At 51.7% G+C, this 24,445-nt stretch overlaps 3 protein-coding genes across 7 annotated transcripts in view; 2 read left to right on the forward strand and 1 right to left on the reverse strand.

Moving 5' to 3' along the window:
* The first annotated feature begins 1,838 nt into the window (after nucleotides 1-1,838).
* On the forward strand, nucleotides 1,839-3,535 carry PRLH (prolactin releasing hormone). Its single transcript, XM_063399843.1, has 3 exons — nucleotides 1,839-1,921; nucleotides 2,886-3,070; nucleotides 3,332-3,535. Exons 2-3 carry the CDS (start codon nucleotides 2,956-2,958, stop codon nucleotides 3,499-3,501), a joined length of 285 nt encoding a protein of 94 aa, XP_063255913.1. The 5' UTR covers nucleotides 1,839-1,921; nucleotides 2,886-2,955; the 3' UTR covers nucleotides 3,502-3,535.
* A 692-nt stretch (nucleotides 3,536-4,227) lies between these two features.
* RAB17 (RAB17, member RAS oncogene family) lies at nucleotides 4,228-6,937 on the reverse strand. The gene is made up of 5 exons (XM_063399793.1): nucleotides 6,787-6,937; nucleotides 5,718-5,869; nucleotides 5,365-5,490; nucleotides 5,065-5,158; nucleotides 4,228-4,688 (listed from the first exon to the last, which is right to left on the reverse strand). Exons 1-5 carry the CDS (start codon nucleotides 6,935-6,937, stop codon nucleotides 4,576-4,578), a joined length of 636 nt encoding a protein of 211 aa, XP_063255863.1. The 3' UTR covers nucleotides 4,228-4,575.
* A 16,451-nt stretch (nucleotides 6,938-23,388) lies between these two features.
* Nucleotides 23,389-24,445, forward strand: part of LRRFIP1 (LRR binding FLII interacting protein 1) — a 99,675-nt gene continuing 98,618 nt past the window's right edge. For all 5 annotated transcript variants that reach the window (XM_063400083.1, XM_063400058.1, XM_063400064.1 and 2 more), the window contains exon 1: nucleotides 23,389-23,602. In XM_063400083.1, the coding sequence (XP_063256153.1) occupies nucleotides 23,513-23,602 (90 nt within the window). In that variant the 5' untranslated portion in view covers nucleotides 23,389-23,512. The remainder of the gene's footprint in view (nucleotides 23,603-24,445) is intronic.

Consider the following 24,445-nt stretch of genomic DNA (forward strand, 5'->3'; position numbering starts at 1 on the left):
CTCCTCAGGAGCCTGTCTGTCATTTCAGAGCCTCTCCCCTGAGCTAGAAAGTTCCAAGGAGGGCATCGAGTGATGGGTCAGGACCAGAGGAGGTCCCTCCTTCCCCTGCTGGGTTGGTTCCTGAGGATGCCTGTTATCCCCGGAGCCACCCCAAATCCCCCCTGATCCCCTGCCCCTTCCCCTTTCTCCACCCATAAAAGCTGCTGTTAGCTGGCAATCCTGGCCCTGCTGGAGCTGAGGAGGTCTTGCCAGAGACACCAATAAACTCTCCAGACAAGGACTCACTGGGCCGGCCCAGCCTGACCTTGCTGGCCGTGCCAAAAGCCACCACGGTGCCAGAGCTGGCCAGGCAGGCTTGGGGAGGCTCCTCAAGCAAGCAGGCACTGCAACAGCTGGGCTTGGAAGAGACCTCGAAGCCCCTCTCCTTGCACCCCCTGCCAAGGCCAGGGACACCTTCCCCTAGCCCAGGTTGTTCCAAGCTCTGTGCAGACTGGCCTTGAACACTTCAGGCATGGGACAGCCACAATTTTCTGGGCAATCTGTGCCAGGGCCTCACCACCCTCACGTTGAAGAATTCCTTCCCAATATCCCATCTAACCCTGGTCTCTGGCAGTGGGAACCCATTCTCCCTTGTCCTGGCACTCAGGGCCCTTGTTCAAAGTCCCTCTCCAGCTCTCCTGGAGCCCCTTTAGGCACAGGAAGGGGCTCTAAGTTCTTCCCAGAGCTTTCTCTTCTCCAGGTTAACACTCCCAGTTGTCCCAGTTGGGCTCTAGAGCAGAGGGGCTCCAGCCCTCAGAGCATCTCCATGACCTCTTCTGGACTTGCTTGGCCTCCTTCTGGACTTGCTCCAGCAGCTCCATGTCCATCCATTTCTTTAACCATTTTGTGTACTCCTTGCTTTAAAACTGGCCAGGTGGAGCAGCCTCAGCAGCACTGAGGCCAAGTGGGGGCAGATGGTGCAGGCCAGGATGGCCACATGACCAGTCAGACACTGGCCACAGAGCCACAGCTGTGGTGACTGCAGGTCAGTGGTGGCCAGGGATGAGGCTGGGTGGGCAAAGGGGATGCACAGGCTGGTGCTGAGGAGGGGCTGATCCTGAAATAAATGCACTGCTCCAACTTGCACGGAAACCCTGAACCCAGTCTGGCAGCTGAAGCCACAAGAAACACGAGCCCACAGCATGCAGGGCTTGCTTTAAATCTGTATTAAATATTAGCAACCCTGGGGTATAGAGAGGCCTGCTGAGCCCAGGGTGGGTGTGGATTTCCCTGGCTGAAGCCCAGGCTGGGGCAGGTTCTCCTCAGCTCTTTCCCTGCCTTTACTGCACATCTGTGGCGATCCCCCCGTGTCCCGCGCTGCTGCTGTCACCTCTCCCCAGCCTTGGCTGTGCTCAGGCACTGGGGCTGGGAGCTGCATGGGGTGGAGCTCTGCCCCAGGGCAAAGCCAGCCCCATATGGGGGACAGACAGACAGACAGACAGACAGACAGGGGAAGGGGCGGTGGGACCGGCGTAAATCCTTCGGTGGAGTCACCCCGCTCCCTCCAGCGTTCAGGGCAGCAGCGCACCCCGACCCCGGCAGAGTGGGTGAAGGAGCAGAGAACTTCCCCTGGTCCGAAATAACCCTGCGTCGAGGACGGCGATTAACATATCCCCAAACCATCTCCGTCAGCCAGCCTGAAATGAAATGCTGGTCCCTTCTGAGTCATGAAAATCCCGGTGCTGATTTGATGGGAGGGGACGGCGGGGAGGGGAGATGCCCCGGCTCGGTCCCCGCCGGGGCTCGCCTGTGACATCAGCACGAACGCGGCCATAAAAGCAGCGAGCGGAGGGGCTCCTGTTCACACAGGCGCCACCGGGCTCAGCGGGACGGCACCGGGCTCAGCGGGACGGCACCGCGCACCTCCGCTCGCCTCGCCCCGGTGAGTGCAGCCCCGCGGGCGGGAGCGACGCTTTTCTCCGCCTCGCGTGATGCTCTTGTTGCTGGGTAATTCCCGAGCGCTGCTTGGCCTCTGTCTGTCTGTCCTCGCGTCTGTCCAGCCGGCTGGAGGGTGGGGGCGGGTTCCAAAAGTTGGTGACCGCAGCAAGCCTGAGCTCCCGGGAGCCCGGTCTGTCTCCTGCTCAGCGTGCTGCGAACTTTTCCGTGGCGAAAGTGGCTGGAAATGGAGCTGCCGCCGCAGCCCCGCCGTGTCCCGCCTCCCGCAGCTCTCCCGCTTGGGTCTCTTGCTGTGCTCCCCCTCTGTTTCGGGGGCTGCAGAGATCAAGCCCATCACTCACCCTGCACAGCCCTGCTCAGCACCTCAGTGCCGTGAAGTGGGGCACAGGGTGTTCCCGGGTTGTCATTTCAGCAGCTGTGGCCAGGGGTGGGTGCCAAGGGTGCAGAGGTGGTCATGATCCATCCATCCATCCATCCCTCCACCCATCCATCCATTCATCCATCCATTCATCCATCCATTCATCCATTCATCCATCCATCCATCCATCCATCCGTCATCCGTCCATCCATCCATCCATCCATCCATCCATCCATCCATCCCTCCCTCCCTCCCTCCCTCCCACCCCTGTTTGTGGCTCTGCAGCCTCTGCTTGGTGCAGCCAGCCCTGCATTTCGGTGATGCTCCCCATCCCCTGGGCTGTGGGGTACCACAGGTTTCCTGGGAGTCCCAGAGAGGATCAGGCCTGACCTAAGGCACCAGGCTAGGACCAAAACCTATTTTAATGACCATAAGGTTTGTGCAGCTCATGTTTGGAGGTAATATTTTCCCTAGAGGTGTCAGCCCCAGCAAAACCCCTGGGTGTTTTCTGATGCTGTCCCCAGCCCCTTTGCTGCTGGCCCAGGGATGCTGTGACATACATCCCAAATCCCAAATCCTTTCTCTTCTGCAGTCACATCAGAGTCTTCAGCAGGACTCAGGAGACTCCACAGCCAAGTCACTGTGGCCTGAAGGTGCTGGGGATGAAGCTGGGGGTCGCCTGCCTGCTGTGGCTGCTGCTCGTCTGCCTCACCCTGCCCGCCACCCACGGCCGCCTCCTCGAGCGCTCCATGGAGATCAGGAGTACGGAGAACAGGAGTAAGGGACCCTCCCCAGCCACCCCCCTGCCTCCAGCCCCCTCTGCATGCCCAGGCTCAGCTGCACTTGGGGGGTGAGGAGCTGCTGCCAGTGTGCAGGAGCACAGGTCTGCTTTGACACATCCTTTGCAACAGCTTTTATCCTCCTCATCTCCCTTCCCCGCTCCCCCGGTGTTCGCCATCCCCTCCCTGGTGGGCGCAATGCCCCGTCCCCTTCCACGTCCTCCAGCCCCCTGACGGAGTCTCGGCTCTTCCCTGGCAGGCCCGGACATCGACCCCTCGTGGTACACGGGCCGCGGGATCCGGCCGGTGGGGCGCTTCGGGCGGCGACAGGCCCTGGGCGGGGGCACTCACCCCGGCGGGCCCGGGCAGCCGGGCTGCGCCGCCCCCCACCCACACCCCCACCCTCCCCGGCAGGAGCTGAGCCCCTGAACCGCAGCTGACAATAAAAACCCTTCTCCTCTCACCCCTGTGTGCCAGCCTCTCTGTTCCAAAATGCAGCGTGGCCACGTTGCGGGGTGACCCCCAAATCTGCATGGTCGCTGTGGTTTTCTGCTTGCCCTGGCAGTGTGTGCAGCGTGACAGCACTTCCCTCCCAGGGTTATCCCCTCACACCCCAAGAAACACCCTAAAAATCAGCTCAGATGGACCCCTTTCCCAGGTGCCAGCCCCCTGGGGTGCCCCCAACACCTTCATTTCCACGAGCTGGGGTCAGAAACAGCCACCCCATTTCTGTGGAGCTGGGCTCAGAAACTCTCGGGGAGAATGGGATGCTCTGCCCACCTCACTGCCATGCCCCAAAATCTCAGAGATCCCTGCCCTGCAGACAGGGTGAGTGGTGCTGCCTCTGCAGAGAGCACAGGTGGTTTCTTCTCCTCTTCCAGCCAAGGTGATTTCCCACAGCTGACGGATGGTTGTGCAAAGGGGAGGCCAGCAAGGCACAGGGCACTGTGACACCACACGTTGGCTTTGGCCCCTTTCTGGCTCAGTGATTGCACCCAAGGATGGGCTGTGGCTCCCTGTAATGGGGTGCATGGGGTGAGGAGAGTGCTGGCTCTGGTCCCTGCCAGCTTCCTGTGGCTCCCTACAGGCTGACATGCAGGACAGGGGAAAAAAAACAAACAAAACAACACACCTTTAGGGCAATATTGTCTTTATTTGCAGCCTGGATCTAAAACCATCGGGATCTTTGCTACAGGAAATTAAACTCTCCCTTTTCACATGGGAAGAGAGATGGAGGAGGTGACAGCTTGGGGTGGGGGGATGTCACCAGTCAGGGTTGTTGGCAGTGTTCCTGGCAGGTTGTGCTTTTCTTTGGAAATGGAAGATTGGTGGGAGAAAACCCCTGTGCTTTATCTTCCGTCTGAAGATGGTGCTGAAGGGTTGCAGAGGCGCCGTGTACCCAGGATGGGCTCTGAACTGGCTCTGAGAGGGAGGGAGGTCAGGCTGAGGTCCCTGCAGTTCTGAGCCCCCCCTGCTTTGTCACTGTCCCTCAGCATCACCTCCTCAGCTCCAGCAGCACCTCGTCCTCGCCCCGCTCGCCCTCAGGTCCACGGTCGACCTCCCATGTGGGGATGGCTTGGATGCCTTCTCTTTTTCCCTCCTCAGGAGCTCTTGGACTAGGAGGAAACACAAGGCACAGAAGGGCTCTTCTCTCCTGCCAGTGGTTGGGATGCAATGGCCACCCCGTGTCCCACCCCAGGGGACCATCCTGCAGTTCCTGAACAGCTAAACTGGGGACACCATTGCAGCTAGACTGGATACCAACACAAAATAAAATTGTGGCTCTGGAGAAGGGCTGGAAGCCCTCTCTGACACTGGAATATCTTGGGATGGATCTGTCCATCCTTCTGCCTTAAGGGGTGGCACAGGCTGGACTGGCTGGGAGGAACATCTCAGTGACCAGTAGGAGCAATGAAGGGGCTGAGCTTTTGAGGGGCTTGGGACCCTGGTTCACCCGCCTCTGCTCTCACCCAGAGCCATCCCATAACTCACCTACAGCCATGAAGACATCATTGACTTGATGGTTGGATTTTGCAGATGTCTCCATGAACAGGAGGCCTTTTGTCCTTGCAAACTCTTCCCCCTCCTAAGCAGAAACAAGCAGAGTTATTCCCCTGCCCCCCTGGGGCTGCTGGTTCAGTTTTACAGTGGATTTCACAGTGCATCAGCAATTGTATGAGGACTTTGGAGGTGTCTGAAAACCTCTTAAACTCTTGGCTTTCCTTGGAAATCCTCCTTGGATGTATCCCAGTGCTTTCTGTGAGGGGTGATGAGGGAACCCTGGACACTCACCTCAGTGCTGACCTCTCGCTCAGCATCCAGGTCTGTCTTGTTGCCCACCAGAGCAATCACGATCTCATTGGGAAGGAATCTCTTCTCCAGCTCCTCCAGCCACAGCTTTGCTCTGCTGAGTGTTTTCTGGAGAGACAGAGACAAAACCCCCTAGTGATCTGGTTTTGATTTAACCCCTTTGTCTCAGCTGACTGGGTGGCACCAACCAAAGAGGGTGGGGAGGTCTTGATTGCCCCTCTCAGGGAAACAGGTCACCAGCCCTCAAACACATCCAGGGATAAATCACTCTTGGATGGGATTCACGGCTACAGAAATCACCTCTGGGTGGTGGCATGGTCCTGCCAGGGCCTTACCTTGTTAGCAATGTCATAAACGAGGAGGGCAGCGTGGGCATCCCGGTAGTACAGGTGACAGACACTCTGGTACTTCTCCTGGCCCGCTGTGTCCCAGATCTCAAACTTTACAGTGGCCTCATCCAAGTCGAGTGTCTGTATGAAGAAGGAGCCTGCAGGCAAGATGCAGGGTGTGTGTTCACTTGGAGCAAGAGCAGGGAGCTCAGACCCCCTGCCCTGGGGCCAAACCCATCCCGAAGGTCATTAATGATGCTCTAATGCACAGAATCCACAGGGAACTTCTTGGGATCACTGGCACTGGGCTGACAGGGCCCTTCCTGGCAGCAGATCTGTGTGGATGACACCAGGTTTGATGTTGGATAACTGAGCTTTGCAGAATAGCCCCCAGACAGAGAGATGGCTCTGCCTCGCTGGTGGCTCAGAGCTGTCAATGGGAATATCCACGGAAAGGGCTCCCACCGGAGGGGAGCCTCCATCCTTTCCTTCAGGGTGCTCCTGCTTGTGGACCAGCAGGGACAAGGCAGAGGGACAAGAGGAGAAGTTTCACTTTGCTCTGCTCACCAGCTGGCTCTTCAGTTGCAGGTGGGATCACAGCCTCTGTGCCTGCTATGCCTTCTTAAAGCAAAACCCAGGTGCATCACGTAAAATGAATATATATAATGTCTAGATGCTGTGGGGCCTAGGCAGGGGGAATTGAAACTAGATGATCTTCAATGCAAACCATTCTAAGAGACCCTCCTGGCTGGGAAGGCAGCACAGCTTGCAAAGAGCAGATGGGCTGCACAGTTTACTCATTTGGCTGCTCACCTGCCTCTCAAAAGCAGCACGAAGCTGGATTTGTGTGGCGTGGATGTGGCTTTGCTTGTGGCCTGGTGCTGAGGAAATGGACTGCAGAGAGGTGAAGGGGGAGGTTCTGGCTTTTGGGCAAACCTGGACTACGTTCCAAAGCAGGTCTGTGCTACTGCAAGGTGGACCAGGCAGCTCTCCTGCATCCCACCCCGCTGCAGGGAAGTGCATCAGGCCTGGTCTCTTGTCCAGAGCCATGGAGCTGCTGGGGCCACTCACTCACATCCCACGGTTGGCAGCAGATCCCTGAAGTCGTTTCTCACGAATCTGTAGGCCAGGCTTGACTTGCCCACGGACATGCTGCCCAGCAGGACCACCTTGTACATGTAGGAGGGACGAGGCCCCTCTGCGGAGGTGCCCCGTGTCTGTGCCATGTCCTGCAAGGAAAACAGCTCTGTTCAGTGGACATCTGCAAGTGATCCCAGGCTCAGCCGAGCCTCCCGCAGCAGCTCCTGACTGGCAGCTGGGCAGGTGGGGCTTAACTCCAAAACAGGCTGGAATAAAATCAAAATCATTAATGTCGTAAGTTGCGAATTTAATGCATCAAAGCGTCTGCCACTGTTAGTTACGACCAGGAGGTGGAGATGTTTAAGAAGAAACTTGATGCCAGAAGCCTCCTTGGATGCAGGCGAGGAGATTGGTGCATCTCCTTTAACAGGAGGAGCTGGAGGAATTTCCTGGCAGAGGGAAATTCCTTCTGGCTGTGCCTTGCTCTCCAGGACACCTCCTCTGCCAGTCCTGGTGAAGAGCTTCGGCAGATGTCCCACATTTATCCTGGTTTGAGAAGTTACATCAGGAGAACCTCAGGAGTGAGAGGCAGCACACAAAGCAGGTGGCAAAAGCCACCCTGGGTAAAGACCCCCAGACAAACCAAGCCCCTGGAGTGCCACCCCCGTGTCACCCCGGAGGTGACTGCACCGTGCCACTGTGCCCAGGGATGGCAGGGAAGCACAGACCCAGTAACAGAGAGCGCCTCAAACCTGACTCGAGGAGAGCTGCTGCAGAGCCTTGGCTGTGCCCCGTGGCTGGGAGCCCTCCCGGGTGACACGTGTGTCCCCTCCTCCCGGCCCTGAGCCAAGGAGGTGCCACTGCCCCGCTGTTGGTGGGAGCTGCCGGTGCAGGGCAGCAAAGAACGCTTCGCCTTGCTTTGCCCTGGTTCCTCCTCCTCCAAAAACACCCGGCTCATGTGGACAGTAATAAAGGAGAGAGGGAAGTTCACGGGGTGTTGGACTGAGCAGGATGCCAGGGTGAGCTCTGCTGGAGTGGAGGGGTTCTCTCCACGTGGAAGAAAGCCCTGGTGAGGCAGAGAGGAGGGATCTGCAAGACTTACAATGAAGGATTGGTGCCACTTCTACCTGGGCCTCAGGAATTTGGCTGGAGAGCAAGAAGTACTTTCACAAAGACACCTTCAGCAGCACCAGCAGTGGAGCTCCCTGCTCTCTGCAGTTCCCTTCCCTGACAAAAGGCCCTTGTTCCTGTGAGCTGCTCATCCCACGTGTCTCCTTTATTTTGCCCGTCCTCCCTCTGCAATCTGGCAGGCTCCAGACCTTTAATTCTTCATTAAGGCTGTCATTAGGAGCGTTCCTCGGCTGAACCCAGGTCTGTGTCTTTAGATCCAAGTAGTTTTTCTGCCGGGTGAGAAGGGCTTTAATCCCCTTTAAAAACCACAGGTAACATCATCTCCCCCAGCTCATGTCGCCCTGTGATGAAGAGCAGGATCACAGTTTGTGCAGAACAGCTAGTTAGTCATATTTTTCAAGCAGGAAAAAGATAAGCCTGGTGTCACAGCATAAATGTGCTCCTTAGGGTATTGATTGCATACATGTGCCTCTCTGTAGGCTGGAAACAAGACTGCCATCCGTTCTGGGCAATTATTGTCACTGATAAGCCATAAAACTCTCTAAGGAAACAGGAAGCTGCTTGAAAACTACCTGAGGTTGTCTATATTAAACACAGTTTCTCACCATTTCCCTCTGCTGCTCTCTGTTCAACCTTAGAAAGATGGGTTGATGCTGGAACAAAATTCATCTGAGATTTACAATGCAATGAGTTTTGCCAAAGCTCACATAAACAATGTTTTTCCCCCATTTTAAGAGGCACAGGGGGAGTCTCCCTTCCCAGCTCAGGAGGATGGCAAGGAAGCAAAATGAGTGGCTTTCTACTAATTCAATGGAAAACAGGATTTAAGAGGAAATGGTGGGGGCTTTGTCCTCTTTTTTTGTTGGAAAAGGAGAGTACAGAGTAAAACCCTGCACCTGCTGGATAAAGGACGGTGGGAAAAGCATCCAGATATCTCCTGTCATTAATTTGGAGACCAGCCTGGGCAACAGCTGAGGTGGTGAACGTCCTCTCCTTGTGCCAAGAGGCCACACTGAGGGGCAGGGAAAGCTCAACCTGCTCAGCTCCAGTGTAGTCAGTGAAAATAAACCAATTTATCTTCAATCAGCTGTAAAAACCCTGCTGGTTGATTTAGTCTCCAGGTACAGCTTAATATTTTGTGGCAGCTGTGTCTAGCAGCAGATATTAGGGGCAGGCTTGCTTGATCCTGCTCTTGTCTTGAGGGTGAGTTCCCAAACAGCCACAACACCAATTGTTTCTCACTTCCTAACGGAGGATTAAACATTGCTGCACCCAGGAAATTGTGCTCAGTATCTTTAACCAGGAATCCTGGTGTATTTATTGCTGGGAATAAGCCTTTTATTTCCAAAGAGAAGTAGTAATAAAAGAAAAGTCCTGCATACCTTTGGGGATGGAGTCACTGAGAAGTGTTATTTAAAACCCTATTTAGCATCCTGGGAAATTAATGTTAAGTGTAATGATGTCTAACTGGTGTCTGAGCTTTTCTGGGTCCTAATACCATTAAAGCCATTTGCTGAGTATCTTCAGGGGTGCAAGAGTGAACCAGAACAAAAATTACTAAGCACCTCAGAAAAATTACAGGACTTCAACTCTTAACTGTGTAAGTCTGCAGTATTTAACCCTGCAGGGTTTGGACATAATATTTCAGATTCTTTCAGATTTAGATACTTAACTTCCCTCCCCCTCCCTCCCCTCAAGATCGTTGTCATGCACCTACCTCCCCAGTTAACTTCTAGCATTCAGCTCAAAGCTCTCCTCTGCTTTCAGGAACCCCCTCCTACCTGCTTAAACTCTGGCTTAAATAGAAGAGCGGCCACTCAGAAAGTTCACTTAAGCCAGGGTTACCAGGGGATACAAAAATCCCAACTGCAAAGACATAATGTGTAAATACTAGATTTACACGGTGATGGTTTCTCAGAACAAGCAGCTCCCCTCGAAGCGAAGGGGAAGGGAATAAGGATCATTAACCACACAGGGAAGTAAGGCAGCAATAAACCAAACCGCCCTGGGCTGTGGGAGAGACCGAGAGCTCTGCGGAGGATTGGGGTAGGGCAGAGGCTTCCTAAAACCTCTTCTCTTGAGCAGGGAGTCACTGAGGACCGTGCCACCCTTCGTGCACGCTCCGTGCCCTGGATGTGAGGCTGCTCCCCGAGGATGAGCGCGTTTGCGGAGCCTGCCTGGGAAAGGCACCTTGGAGAGGGCGGGTCGGGGCTGGGGCCTGCCCGGCGGGGAATTCCTGAGCGGGGGATGCCTTTACCTTCCCGAAGCCTTGCTGTCCTGCCAGGGTCCCAGTCCGTGTGTCAGGGGTGGCGGGATGACGGCCCCATCCGTGTGTTCCAGCCTCTCCGTGCCAGGAGCAGCTAAAAGCGAAAGCACCGGCTCCGGGAGCGGTGTCAAAGGTGAGAGAGGCTGCCCGAGCTCAGTGAACCTTAGACCTGACACCAGCTCTAAGGTCTGGCAGCCGGGCAAGACGGAGCGGGGCTGTTGTCACCGTGGCCGTGCCCCCAGCACCCCTGCATCCCTCCCTCCGTCCTTCCCTCCCCACTTCCCACGCTGCGGTTCGGCGGTGGGTGGGTGGATGCATGGGCGGACAGACAGACGGATGAATGGGTGGGTTGGTCTTTCCCCATGTCTTGGGATCCAAGAGCAGCCCAGCTACCAAGGAAGTGGGGGTAAAACCCCCTGGGAACCCCCAAGGTTTGAGGATTAGGGAGGGCTGGGTGTGGCCGGAGTCATGGCGTATACGGGATGTGTCCTCTCTGGGATTTTATAACATGGCAATTTCTGCTGGTGAATGTTAGACCTGGCTTTGGTCTGGTGCCAGCTACAGGCTCAGATATCCCAGCCTTGGGATTTGTTTCGTGGGAGAAAACATACCCACGTGTCTGGCAAAATGCTTCAGCTGCAAAACGGCAGCTCCTGAGTTTGGGAGGTACAAAGTGAGCAAAACCTGAGCAATTTACTGCCTGTTAATTAAGGTAATAGCTGGTTACCCCAGGCAGCTGGGGCTCAGTGTGTTGGAGAAGGCTGCTCTTGTTTAATATCTTGAGAGAGAAATTGCATTGGGATAACGTGTCTGGAGTAGGAATGGGAAGGTAGGATAATTAAACATCTGAATGATGAGGATTCTGTGTTTCTGTCACTCCTCTTGTCATAGTCAGTGTCTTTCCTTCAAGTAAGATATCTGGAATTGAAACAGACTTAGCAAAATGTAGTACTAATGGTTATAGGGAACAGGGTAAAAGCAGAAATCCTACAAGAAAGCTTAAAAACAATATCATCCTGGTTTTGAAACGAAAAATGTGTCTTGTGACTTCCAAGACCTAAGCGCTGCAGTTCAATTAGTTCCCATTTCAATGATGAAAAGCCATGTACAGTTTAGACTTTCTCCAAGTTTTTTCCATCAGCTCTGCAGAGGTTAGAGCTGGATTTGGGGACCCTTTGAACACAGTTCCTAACAACCCTGTGAATATATACACTTTTTCCAGCCCAGAAGCAGTTTCATGTGCTCGCACCCCTTTCTTATAACTTGTTTCCCAAAGGAGCTGACTTAAAGCCTTCTCTTTTTTTTTTTTCCTGGGGTTTTGGCTTATTCAGTCCTTCAGTCTGAGTCTCTGTGACCCTGTGCACAGTTGCACTGGCACAGCAAGGGGTAGGAACATGTTTCAGGGTTTTGGAAGGGCTGAGTGTGGATACCTTGGGCTGGGGTTGCTGCAGCAGGAATCCTTGCCCACAGCAATGATTTTACCTGTTATTTTGGACCTACAGGTTCTGGTAGCTTCATGCACTTAAACTAAGCATCTAATTTTTAGTAGAAAAAAAAAAAAAAAGGCTGGGAGGCTTTGAAGCCTTATGAAAGGATGGCTTTGTCACTGCTAAGAGAAACTTCATTCCCAGTTTGTTCTGCACTGTTATTTTCATACCAGTCTCCTCTGCCCGAGCAGATGTCACATCTCAGAGGCCTTTGTGAAGGGCTTTCAGAAAAGATGGTGGGGATGAGGTGCCATGGCCTGGCTGGTGTAAATGCCCTGGAGGCCTCCAGAGCCCAGGGAAGTGTGTCCCTTGTGTGGGCTGGGACAGCCTCTCCTGGAAGGCTCTTCTGCAACTCCTGGTGAGCCAGACCCCACTAGAGGGCACAGCTCATCTACCATTTAACACAGCGAGTCTCATTTCTGAACTGGGCAGCCAAACAGACACCAGCCCATGAGAGATGGACTGAGGTCTCCTGCCAGAAGTGTGGATGGACAGCCAAGATTCTCTTGATCTTTGTTCTCCAAACAACTGGAATGTGAACATCTCTGATAAGCACGATTGCAGTGCTTATCCTGCAAGTGCTTTTCCCCACGTATCTCTGTCTGCTGGCCTGCTTCTTGTGAGGAACAAGATGCGGGATGCTGAGGATCAGACCTCCTTCCCTGGTGAGTGGTTTGCAAATGGAGACTGGCTGCCTTGATACTGGATGGGTAAAGCACCTGGAGCATCCTGAACAAACCTAGGGACGCACCTCGCTGTGCTTGTGCAGTGAAATGTTCCTCACCTGAAATAAATTTTACTGGTAAAAACTGGGCATGGGTTGTTTTTCCGAGGTTTAGGGACTGCATTTTATTTTATGGTCTCCTGATGTAATTATGTCATGAGAATTTGGGGAATGGGTCTCAAACACACCTTGTAGACCTTTCCCCACTGCTCCACCTCAGCCTTTTTATTTGATTGTTAGCTATGAAGGAAAGGCTGACTTGTCAGTGGTGCACAAGTATTCCAGAGGAGGTCAAAATAAAACTTCTAGGCTAAGCACACACGAGTAATTCCAATGATCTTGTACTTCTGGCTCTGACTGCTGAGTGACTTTGAGCAGAATGCTTCTCCTTCCTCCTTTCTCTGGGTTACAGGAGGCACAAGCACAGGGAACTTTGTGGGGCAGTTTAGAAACTCCTGGAGGGATCTTTTTCAGTGGCTGTGTAGCACTTGATACTCCCTGACTGTGACTGCTCTGAGGAAGCATCAGTATGGGCACTGTAAATCCTCCCTTGCTTAAGGAAGAAGGTTGTGTGGGAAAGGCATCAGGGTCTGGCAAAAAAGGCACAACCCTGACCTGAAAACAGAGACTGAAACCTCAGGTTTTCCACTTGTTTACTGGCTGCCTGTGGGAAGAGTTCTTTTTTCTCCACCTGACTTGTTTCTCCCCCTCCCCTTGGGCTCATCCACATGGATTCCATGTGGACCCTGGTGTGCCCTGTGCAGGCAGCCCAGCTCAGGAGGTCTGATCACTATCACTGTTGAAATGATGCTTAAACTTTGTATTGCTCTCAAATTATGCTCATCTTCAGCATTTTTGGTCCTCTGAGGTCCCTGAATACTATGAAATTGTTCCTGATGGGTCAGTTTGTATCCATTCTCATTTCTTATTTTTTCAAGAACAAACACCTGAAACCATGGTTAGCAAAATAATTTCAAAAGAATCAATCCATCCAGAGGTCACAACAAATGACAGTTCTCAAAACTGCTTGCCATACCCGTGCTGTTAAATGTGCCATCCCTTGTTTGCATGCTGGTTTTCATACAAAACATGGCTAAGGAGTTACATCACAGAATGGAAATGCTTGAAGTATCGTGGTCTTTGCTGTTTCTCCTTTTCTGTGTGTGATGAAGTAATGAAAAGCCAGGATATTCCACTGGTGATCATACAGGCAAGCATCACTGCCATGGAACACTAAAAGATAATTTTATTTTGAGAGGAGCAAGGGTTGTGCCTTTGCTAATGAAAAACAAGAAAAGATTGAGGTCCTCACTGTTACAGTGATAAAAAGACATATTTTAAGGGTTGGTGGAGTTGCAATGGTGAACAGATCATTTACACTGTGGCTCAAAACTGTGAGCCTGCCCTGAACTGCTTCAGGCCTCTAAAATGCTCGTCTTCCTGTATTAATTATTAACGTTGCTAAAACACTCCAGAGATTGGCCTGGAAACATTAAACAAGCTTAATATTAATAGCTCCCAGATGAGAAGTGATGGTGAACATTAGCATGTGTTAAAGACTGAGGAGAGAAAATAACTACTGACTACAATAAACATTTGAAGTCTGGTGGCATTAAATTACAAAAAGAATACAAGTGTGAACCACAAGAAAGGCTTTCCTACAGCATCAGCGCTTGAAGAGACAGGTGAGATTGCTTTCACCTCTGAAATTACACTTGACAGGTCACAATAAATATCCTTGAGGTATGTGATGAGGTTCTTACCATATGTCTAATAAGTAAAATGCAGCTTGGGTGAAAAGTAAGGGTATGTGGCTTGCTGGAGTAAAGATGTCTGCATTGAACAGTTTGCTTATCTTAAACTTCATGTTCTCTTTTTCTCAGCGGACCTCAGCCAGGAGGATCCCCCTCCACGAGTCCAGCCCACCTTGCCAGGAGAGCTGCCATGCAGAGACCTTCTGCTCTAGGCTGGGCACCCGACTTCAAAGGGAAAGCCGGCTCCCGAGGGCCATGGAAAGGGAGGAAATGGTTCTGTGAAACAAGAGACATTGTTATCTAACGAGGTGCAGCTTTGGCACCATTTTACACGATTAAAGCATTTAAGCACTCTCTTCCACGTGCGGGGTCTGGTGTCTACCCTGAGCTCCAGTGCTGCTTTTTTGCCAAGGGGGAGACATCACTTTTGGGACGGACCTTGACCTCTGAGGAAAACTTGGTGGCAGCTGGCCAGCTGGCTTCTGCTTTTGGTGTGGGACTGGCAGAGTGATCACACATGTTCCCTTAGGAAACCAGGCTAAAAATGGCTGTAGGTGCTACCTTTCCAAGCAAAGGGCTAGTGAGGAGCTCCCAAACAGCCAGAAGTTGCTCAATAATCTCCCCTAGAAGCACTTCATCTCTCTGTGATTACGAGGCAGTTGTATCAAATGCAACTGAAAATGGTTTGCCTATACATGGAAAGAGAAATATTTAAGCAATGCTGTCTAGCACAGACTTGAAAAGCTCATGTGGGTGTGAATATGAGCTCAGTTTCCCTGAAGTCCCCACCCAGCTTTGGGGATGCCTAGCCCAGAAAACTTCGCAGGGCATTTTTTATGACAGGTTTTGCCTCTCCATGACAGCCAGGCCTGTGGCCACAGCACAGTTTTGCCTTTTCAGGTCACGTCTAAATGTTTGGCCGGTTTTCAGTTGGTTTTCAGTCTCAGGCACTGGGTGTTGCAGGCATGGTCTGTACAGGCACAAGAATAGAAATTATTTCATCCGTTTGAGCCTGAGTAACCTCGTTTAAGGCCAGATGCTGCTGGAAGAGTTGTAAAGCAGTCATCTTGGGCAGAGGTGAAATGAGTCATCTGTTGCCAATAAACTTGGAAGAAACAGAGATGCCTTGGGTGGGTAGGACACCATTATCTGTTGTTACCTCGAGCAACTCCTTGTATAATTGAAAAAGGTATTAAAAATTATTTTGGGATTTTTTAATTAGTTGAGTTGAACCATTAATGCGCTCCGGATGTTTCAGAAACTTAACCTCGTAACTTCCCCAAAAGAAGTGTCTTTCCTGCCTCTCCCCTCTGCCACCACAGCTCTACGGTCAGAGAGGATGAAAACCTCTGCAGAAACTGAAGTTGAGCAACAAAGGCGGTGCCTGTCAGCCCCTGGGGAGGTGCCTCTTCCTAACAGTGCCCAGACATCCATGGCTTAAGGCTGGAAACCCTGCAATATATTGAGTAGCTGTCCTTAGAGAAAGCACAGATAGGAAAGGCAGAAGGCAAGAGGAAGGAAAAGCAGAGACTTGGTGGCAGAGGCCATGCTACTCCTGTCTCTGGTGTCTTTTTCCAGCATGATCCTTGACAAGTTGTTCAGCTGGCTGTGGAAATTGGTAGTTTCTAGATGAAAAATATTTTGCTTTCTGCCAGTTTGGTGTATTCTGTGCTTTATCTACCTATTGATTTATTTATTTACTGTTTTTACAGTAAATGTATACATTTATACATGGCTGAAACAAAAGGGTTCTGCGGCGAGTCACTCCTGTGGGGGGAAGTGTTTGGAGGGGGAAAAATTATCCTTCTAATTGTTGCTACAGTGGGAGGGAGAACTAAACACTGGAGACTTTGACAACGCTTGCCTGACTGTTTTGGAGAACAGAGGAGCTGATTCCTTCACATTCCTACTGGGAAGGATCAGATGGGTTTTAGTGCCGTAATAATTAATACTGAGGAACAGCTCACAGGAAAATGGCAGAGCACAGTACCTGCTGCAGGGCTGGGATGGATGAACTGGGTAGGGATTCCCAGCAAGGCAGAGGGCAGGGAGACCATGCTGGGCAGGTGAGTCAGCCCCATATGCCATTCATCAGTCACTCTGCATGGAAAACCAGGAATGCTATGGATGCCAGAAAAAGATGTTATGATTTAAAATCAGATGTACCAGCTCTATCACACTGTATCATCTCAGATGTTTTGTCTCCGTTTCCTCTAATGTTTTGTTACCAGTATCATCTTTCACTTCCCAGTTTAGGCAAAGTCCTTTATTTCAGGAAACTATAATGACCTGCCTTCCTGCCCTGCTGGTGATTATCCCAGCTGGAATGTGAAATCCTTTAGCACCAGCATGGCTCTAGGTAAGCCAGAAATTGTTAGCTGCCACAGCTGGTTTGCTGCAGTTTTGTGTGGGTGGGCCACTGGAGAGGTGCAGGAGGTGGGGTAGGGATGCACAGGTGGCTTCAGAGCACAAAGCAGAACCACAAGACGTCCCACAGGTGCTCTTCAGTCTGATGTCAAGTGGTTGGAACAATTCTCTGAGAGCAGGCCTGGTGATTTCTCACTTTGCTGTAGAGTAGGTGAGCGGAAAATACCTCTTCCCTGACAAGAATGAAAGATGGTTTTGAAGCAGAGCACAGCTTTCTGTGCTTGAGAAGAGTGATGGTTTGCCTTTGATTTGTGCCTTGGATGAATCTGGATAGATTTTCATGGGGACAATAAACGGCACCTCCTTCCCTTCTTCTGCTCCAGCTGAGGGAGTTTTAACTGTGATGTGGTTTCCCAAAAGCTCTTCCAAAAGCATGTTCACATGGCATTTTACAGAACACTATGACTAATGAGTGCAAGCACTTGGTCTTTTGCAAACAACTGGTTGTTTTTAGGCCATGTGTTGTGGCTCTGTTTCACTCCAGTCCAAAACAACTGGAGTTCAAGAAAATCTGGAGGGCCTGATTGGAAAATGTGGCTCAGCTTAATGCTGCAACATTTGGGGTGGGAGTGGATGAGGCCACACAGCATGGAGCAGGAAAAACACAGGGAAGCTTGTATCAAGGCCATGTGATTCCTCACTCCCGTGTCTCCGGGCTGTCAGTGGGGTGAGGACACCGGCACCGCGGCAGCAGGAATGCTTTGATATATTAATCCCAAAGTGATGCAGGGTTAGTTCCTCAGCTGCTCCAGCTGATGTAATGCATTGTTTGCACCGAAGCCAGCCCGATTTCGTGTAGCTGAAGGATTTACTAGTTCAGACAATGTTTGTGGACAGATGTAGAGGCTGTATTCCCAAATTAAATATGTACATTGATCTCTCGCCTGCATTCCGCCTGAAGTGCAGGCAGAGGGGACACAAGGAATCCCACAGCCTGGAACAGGTTTTATGCCCTGGTATATTTTTTGAGGTGGGGAACAAAGAGTGTTTTTAGACTAGGTGGAAGAGACTAGGATGTCTTGTCTTCTGAAAATAGACCAGGGCTCTCTTAAAATGTAGCTTTTTTTACACATCAAGAGAGGAAGCCACAGGAGAAGCAACCAAATTTGGAGCTCAGCAGTGCTGTGGCAGGCTGGGAATAGCAGATAGGAGCAGAGAGAGAAAACAACAGACCATGACCATCCGGCTTTGGGAGACAGCCTGGGATGGGTTTGGCTCTCCACAACCCCAGCTGCTGTGGAGCTGGCTTCACTTCGCTCTGCTGAAACACTGAGAAACGTGTCTGCTGCTAATTAGATTAGGTCCACAGAGGCTGCCTTGAGCAGGCTCCCATTTTTGCCCCAGATGGGCTCTTCTCAGTGAGCTCAGCCATGGCTGGCACATTGCAGGTGAGCTCCCTGCCTGGCATGGTCACACAGAGCGTGCACGTGTTGGTCTGGGTGAGGGCTGGCTTGTGCCCTCCGAGCAGGAGCTTTAATGGGACAAGAACAACCTCTCTGAGGTGACCGAGTGTCAGCTGGGATGGATACCCACGTCCCAGATGTCCTGGCAGGGTGAAAAGCCTGCAGTGTTTGGACTAGTGCTTGCTAAGGCAGACAGACTCTCAGGGTAGTGCTCACCACAGACTTGACATACCCAGCTACTCACAACCTCTTTTGGGATGCATGTTCAGAAATCTCTGGTATCCAGACTAAAATTATCTATGGTCTGTTTAGCTGTCTGCTTTTGTGCTGACTTGGCTTTAAGCTTTACATAGCATCATCCCCATCCCACTTATCTCCAAAGGACTTTATAAAAGAGAGATGCAGTTTGAACAGACAAGCCAACCCCTTCTCATCTCAGTAAAGTCCTCCTGCTGCTTATCCTAGGAGCTTTTCTCTCCACAGCTATTCAAGTTTGATTTCTTTTTAATATGGAAAAGCAGACTTGCGGGCACCATTTTAGGTAAGGTCTTGCAGATGATTGTGCAATGAGCCTTTCTTGAAGTGCTCTCATCATTAAATGCAATGTTTTGGTGTTTCTGTTGTGATCGTGGCATGCAACCAACCCATGGCCAGTTTATGACCCAGAACTTCCTCCTTTTCCCTTATTAACAGTTGATGAGTTCATGAATTTACCCTTTGGCATGGTATTAGCTGTCTGCTTGATTTCCCTCCACTTGTTTCTCAAGTCCTTAACCTCTTACAAGATTTTACCCTCCTTTTTTGGTGACACTTTAACACTGTGCCATCAGCTTATTTCATTAGTGCTGTCCTACTTGTGCCAGGGTGCAGACAAAAACACTAAATGAAATCAACCCCAAGGTTAACCTTTGAAAAGCTCCCTCCAGGGGAAGATTCTTCCTCAACCCTAAAAGCAATCAAATGCTGAGACCTTGAGCTCCCCAAAGTGGCATCCCTAGTGACCTGTGAAAAATTTACAAATGAAAAAGTATCTCTCATGGCATGCCAAGGTGATTAGAGAAGGCCAATAACTCATGGAGGGGTTCTGGCAAGATAAAGCCAAAATAATAAGCTTTCTTCAGAAAAAAACTACATTACACTGCTGTTGGTAAAAGTCATAAAAGTCTGCTGCTCTTGTGGGATTTTTTTCTCCAGTCCCCCTAAAGGTTGGCTTGGAAGCCCACAGTATTCTCCTTGGCCAACCCAAACCCACAGATCTCTTTCTTGGACCAACTGGGAAGACACTAATCAGTTCTGGCTTTGCTGTGTGACTACAACTCCAGGCTAGACATGACAAAGCTAAGCAAGGCTCCCAAAGGGCCAGAGCTCTGCTGATGCAAATAATGACCCTGCTGACTTGAAGAGACAGAATAACAGTAAGGAATTTCATCCAGGCAAAATACACATGGACACCACCACTCTCCTGAGCCCTGTCTTGACACTGCTCAGATGTGGCAACACACCTGAAAGCTTTTCCCAGGAGGTCTCATTTGCTGGAGAGGATCACCTTGGGCTGCCTAGGAAGTCTAATAAAGTACAAGCCCTTTAGTTGCACCAGTGTTTTTTTTATTTTTTTTCAGAATTTCAGTGCCAGCACATACTTGTCTGTGATGTAATTTTTTTCCATTAATAAATCTGCAGACCCTGCTGGATACCACTGCTGTTATGTTTGCAAAATATTGCAATGCTAATGGAGCCCTGCTCATCTCATGTATGCTGACAGTCTCAAACGTGGGCCTCCTCAGTGTAGATTTTCCAAGGTCTTTAAAGCGTTCCATTCTCCTTGGACTAATGGACATCTTGTTAAAGCTGTCAGGCTTCATTTCTGGTTTGGCAGATGTTGTGACCTTACAGTGAATTGGAGAGGTGCCCTTGTGTTTGCTTTTAACACTTTCACTCAGCCACTGGATTCCCCTATCCCAGGGCATGCCTCTGATAGAAATGTTACCACATTTTCCTGCACAGGAGACAAAACCATCCATTTTATTATGTAAAAGAGGTTTGTCAAGTACACCACCACCAGTTTGAACAGCTGATTGCTTGTTCTGATTCTCAGCAGTGAGGTTTTTACAAGGGGGTTTGGTTTAAGAGCAGCACAGAGGGAAAATTGTATCTTCTAGGGTGTGCTCAGCACAAAGCAGCCTCCTTGCACACAGGATACTGGAGAATGAGGGGTGTATTGTGCACTTAAAATAGAGCCCTTTAAAGCTGGCATGGGATACTCACTGTTGTCCGACTATCATTCATCACAGTCATGACTTTCAGACAAAACGAGCCTCGCCTTTGCGTTGCTTGTTAAAATAAGGAATGTGTGTTCAGTGTTTCATGTTCACTCACTGCGCTCCACAGCGCAGCCAAAACCAATGTGGTCTGAACCATTATTTCAAATTTATCTGGACAAATTATCTATGTATAGTATTTTTATAACAGGATAGCTTATTTTGTCTATATTCAAAGAAACAAAAAATTACTATGCATGTCTGGAATGCAGGAAAAGAGAAGGATTTCTTACACTGCAGAGCACATTCAGTGAGTGATTTGAAATCTGACTGCAGTCACCCACCAGCATGCTCTCTTCTGATTTCTCTGCCTTACTCTTTTAATTCTTCCTTACCTCCTCCATCTCTCCTCCTTTCTCTATTTCTTCCCCCCTTCTTCCTTTCTCCCCTGCTCTATTTCTTTCTTCTCCCTCTTTCCCATCATTCCCCTAGATTTCTTTTTTCTCTCTGTTTCTTCCCTCTCCCTTTCTCCCACCCATTTCTTTCCTCCTGCCCCTGTATTTCTCTTCCCCTCTCTTTCCCCTTTGCCCCCCCAGATTTCTATTTCCTCTCTATTTTTTGCTTCCCTTCCCTTCTCTCTTTCCTTTGTCCTCCCAATAGTCGGTTTTTGGACAAAAAAGCCTGCCTAGCCCAAGGCTCTGCAAAGCTTTTAGCCAGGCAGGCGAACAGCACTGATGCAAATCCTCCTGCACCTCTGAACGGGGAAATTCCTTGCATGAATACGGTGATGCAGCTGCACAGGTGGCCAAAATCCCTGGGTAACAGGGACCTAAAAATAAAGCACTGCGCCGCCTCTTTAGCCAGAATTCCTCAAAGGGCAGGGGCAAATGCGAGGATAAGGGCTCAGGGAATGAGTTATGCAGAGCCTGAAAGGGTGGTAGTGCTAAGCCAGGGCTTGGGGAGGTGAAGAAGGGAAGCCTGAGGTATATCTAGGAAAACCAGACCCAGCAAAGCTTTGCCTCCAGGGTGAGAGCTCAGTTTAAAGCCCCTCTGCTGCCTTGCAAAGCAGGTCCTTTCTAATCCACTTGCGTGGGGTCAGAGTAAACCTGACACCAAATCTGAGGGTGTGACGCACGTTCTGCTGCCCAAGCGAGGTGGGGGACTCATCCATCTGCTTCTGCTGACAAAATAATCATCTGATTCTTGCAAAGATAAACAGTCCCAGGTGCAAGGAGCACCATCGATGCAGTGTCACCACCCAGCCAGTCTGAGGATGACTCAAATCTCAGGTGTTGTACATGAAAACTGCCAATAAATATCGAGCAGGCAGGTGTTACTTTTTATTCAAATCAAGTTTAAATCGATAGTAAAATTAAACCATAAAGATTAAGCACAGCTTTCTGGTGAGAAGGGAGTGGGTGATGTTTGTGGCCCTTTTTGTAGCCCTCTCCTCTGTCTGTGTAATAATGAGAGCTTGAGAGACTTAATTCATATTTAGGGAATTAGCGTGAAAATTGAGGTGTAAGGGCTGTGACAGGAATTCCAGAAAAGACATGTTCCTTGTCAGTGTGAATTAATTAAGTACTGATGTACTTGACACTAAAATTAATCATGTCCACTTACACTTAATAGGAAAATTCATTGTTGAGGAGACCCCACAGGGCTATGAAGCTGTGTGAGGTGTCAGGGCAGGAAGAGCCGTGTTTCTGTCCTGCTCCCCCTCTATTTGTGGCACAGGAACCCCCCAGCTTTACAGCTGGCGAGGTTTCGATGCCCATTTCCTTAATTTCTGGTAAATTTGCTGTGTCCAGTTCTGGACTCCTCAGAACAAGAGAGACAGAGCTCCTGAAGGAGCTCCAGCGGAGGCTGCAGAGGTGGTGAAGGGATTGGAGTGTCTCTGAGGAGGAAAGGCTGAAGGAGCTGGGGCTCCTCAAGAGGAGCCACAGCTGAGAGGGGACCTCTGTGATGTGTATAAACATCCAAAGGGTGGGTGCCAGAGCACGGACCAGGCTCTGCTCCATGGGGCCCAGCAATGGGACACGAGGAACAGGCAGATGCTGATGCCCAGGAGTTCCACCTGAACAGGAGGCAGAAATTCTTTCCTGTGCAGTGGCCAAGCAGTGAACAGAGGGTCCAGAGAGGGTGCGGAGTCTCCCCTCACTGGGAATATTCCAGAGCCATCGGGACACAATCCCTGTGCCCTGTGCTCTGGGATGACCCTGCTGGAGCAGGGAGGTGGGACCAGAGGACCCTTTGTGGTCCTGTCCAACTTGACCCATTCCGTTATTCTGTAATTTCCTACAGCTTGGCAGGGAGCCCAGGCACCTCAGCAGGAAGGGGGATGGTCCACAGTGGGGCTGAGGGAGCAAGAAGGGGCATGAGGGGAGCAGCAGGGACCCCACATACCCAAATTTTGTGTGTTGAGGAGAGTGAGCAGGGACCATCCCACAAACACACCGATTTCGGATGGCCAGGACAGCGAGCAGGGTCCTTCAAACTACCCCTTCCCCCCAATTTCAGGAGGTGAGAGCAGCGAGCAGAGACCCCCAGTCACACTCGATTTTGGATGGTGATGGCAGCGAGGAGGAATGCCACACACACTCCGATTTCAGGTGTAATGGCAGCGAGCAGGGTCCCACACCCCGACCTCGGGCGGTGAGGAGGGCGGACAGCGACCCCAAAACACAGCCCGGTTTCGGGTGTGAGGGCAGCGAGAAGGGGCCCCAAACACAGCCCGGGTTCGGGTGTGAGGGCAACGACCAGGGATCCCAAAACACAGCCCGGTTTCGGGAGGGAGGGCAACGACCAGGGATCCAAAACACAGCCGGGTTTCGGGTGTGAGGGCAGCGAGAAGTGGCCCCAAACACAGCCCGGGTTCGGGTGCCAGAGCAGGGAGCAGGGACCCCAAACACAGCCCGGTTTCGGGAGTGAGGGCAGCGGATAGAGAGCCCCAAACACCCCCGAATCTGGGTGTGAGGGCAGGGAGCCCCAGACACAGCCCGGTTTCGCGTACCAGGGCAGCGAGCCCCAAACACAGCCCGGTTTCGGGAGTGAGGGCAGAGACCCCCAAACACAGCCCGCTTTCGGGCGGGTGTGAGGCGGCCCGTCCCCTCAGGGCGGGGGGCGGCGGCGCATGCGCGGGGCGGGGGGCGGTAACGGCCGCGCCGGCGGAGGCGGCGGCGGAGCGGGAGGGTCGCTCGGGGCCGGCGGGCAGCGGGTCTGCGTTCGGCTCCGCTCCGGGCCGGGCCGGGCCGCTCGGGACCGCCCCGCCATGGGGACGCCGGGCGCCGGGCGCAAGCGGCTGCCGAACCGGGAGCGCCTGACGGCGGAGGACGATGCGCTCAACCAGATCGCCCGCGAGGTGAGCGGCGGGAGGCGGCATCCCCCCGTTCTCCCTTCTCCATCCTCCTCCCCTCGCCTTCCCCCCCGGGCTCCCCCGAGCGCCGCGCAGGCGCCCCCGGCCCCGCGGCGGCTCAAGGGCGAGGTGGGAAGCCTCCCTCACCGCCGCCTGTGCCACCATCCCCGGGCTCCGCTCCGGGAAGGGCGTGCGGTGCCCCCCCCTCTCCAGCCCCTCCGGAGGGGAGGTGGGATGTCCATCCACTGCTGCTGAGAACCACTGGGATTGGTGTTAACCACTGAAAATAGGCCGCTGGGGTGTGTTACGGGTACGGCTAAATCACAGAATCACTGCGTGGTTTGGGTTGGGAGGGATCCCAAAGACCATCTCGTTCCAAGCTCCCTGCCGTGAAACACCTTCCACTAGACCAGGTTGCTCCGAGCCCCGTCCAAGCTGGCCTGGAACACATCCAGGGATGGGAGTGAAACATGAAAACCAGAATACTGCAAGATGATGCTGGGTGTGGGCATAAGTGAACCCTCTAACTCGGAAACTGATTTTTATATTGCTGCCCACCAGATGCTGCATTGTGCTCAATGTGACTTTAACCTTCTAAACCAGCTGATTGCTGATGCTTCCTGCCTCCTTATTCTTCTTATGCACACTTAAATTGGTTCTGTGGTAACCGAGATAATGTGAATTTGTTTTTTATATTTACTAAATCTGACAAAAGCTGTTCTCCGTCCTTTCTGTGGCAGTTCTCCAATGGGAGAAAGGGGGATAAACAGCCCTGGGGTTCTTCTCCAGTAGGAAGCCTAGGAAAAAGATGGAGAGGGATGATTTACAGGAGGGTGTAGTGACAGGACA

This window comes from Prinia subflava, chromosome 6 (genome assembly GCF_021018805.1).
Source record: "Prinia subflava isolate CZ2003 ecotype Zambia chromosome 6, Cam_Psub_1.2, whole genome shotgun sequence".
In the NCBI taxonomy this organism is placed as follows: Eukaryota; Metazoa; Chordata; class Aves; order Passeriformes; family Cisticolidae; genus Prinia; species Prinia subflava.

Excerpts from the sequence above, each read along its gene's own strand:
- PRLH (XM_063399843.1), top strand. The coding sequence starts at position 2,956 with ATGAAGCTGGGGGTCGCCTGCCTGCTGTGGCTGCTGCTCGTCTGCCTC. Across the intron at positions 3,071-3,331 it reads CAGGAGTACGGAGAACAGGA|GCCCGGACATCGACCCCTCG; the intron begins GTAAGGGACCCT and ends CTTCCCTGGCAG.
- RAB17 (XM_063399793.1), bottom strand. The coding sequence starts at position 6,937 with ATGGCACAGACACGGGGCACCTCCGCAGAGGGGCCTCGTCCCTCCTAC. Across the intron at positions 5,491-5,717 it reads TTTATGACATTGCTAACAAG|AAAACACTCAGCAGAGCAAA; the intron begins GTAAGGCCCTGG and ends CTGTCTCTCCAG. Across the intron at positions 4,689-5,064 it reads TGATGTCTTCATGGCTGTAG|TCCAAGAGCTCCTGAGGAGG; the intron begins GTGAGTTATGGG and ends GTTTCCTCCTAG.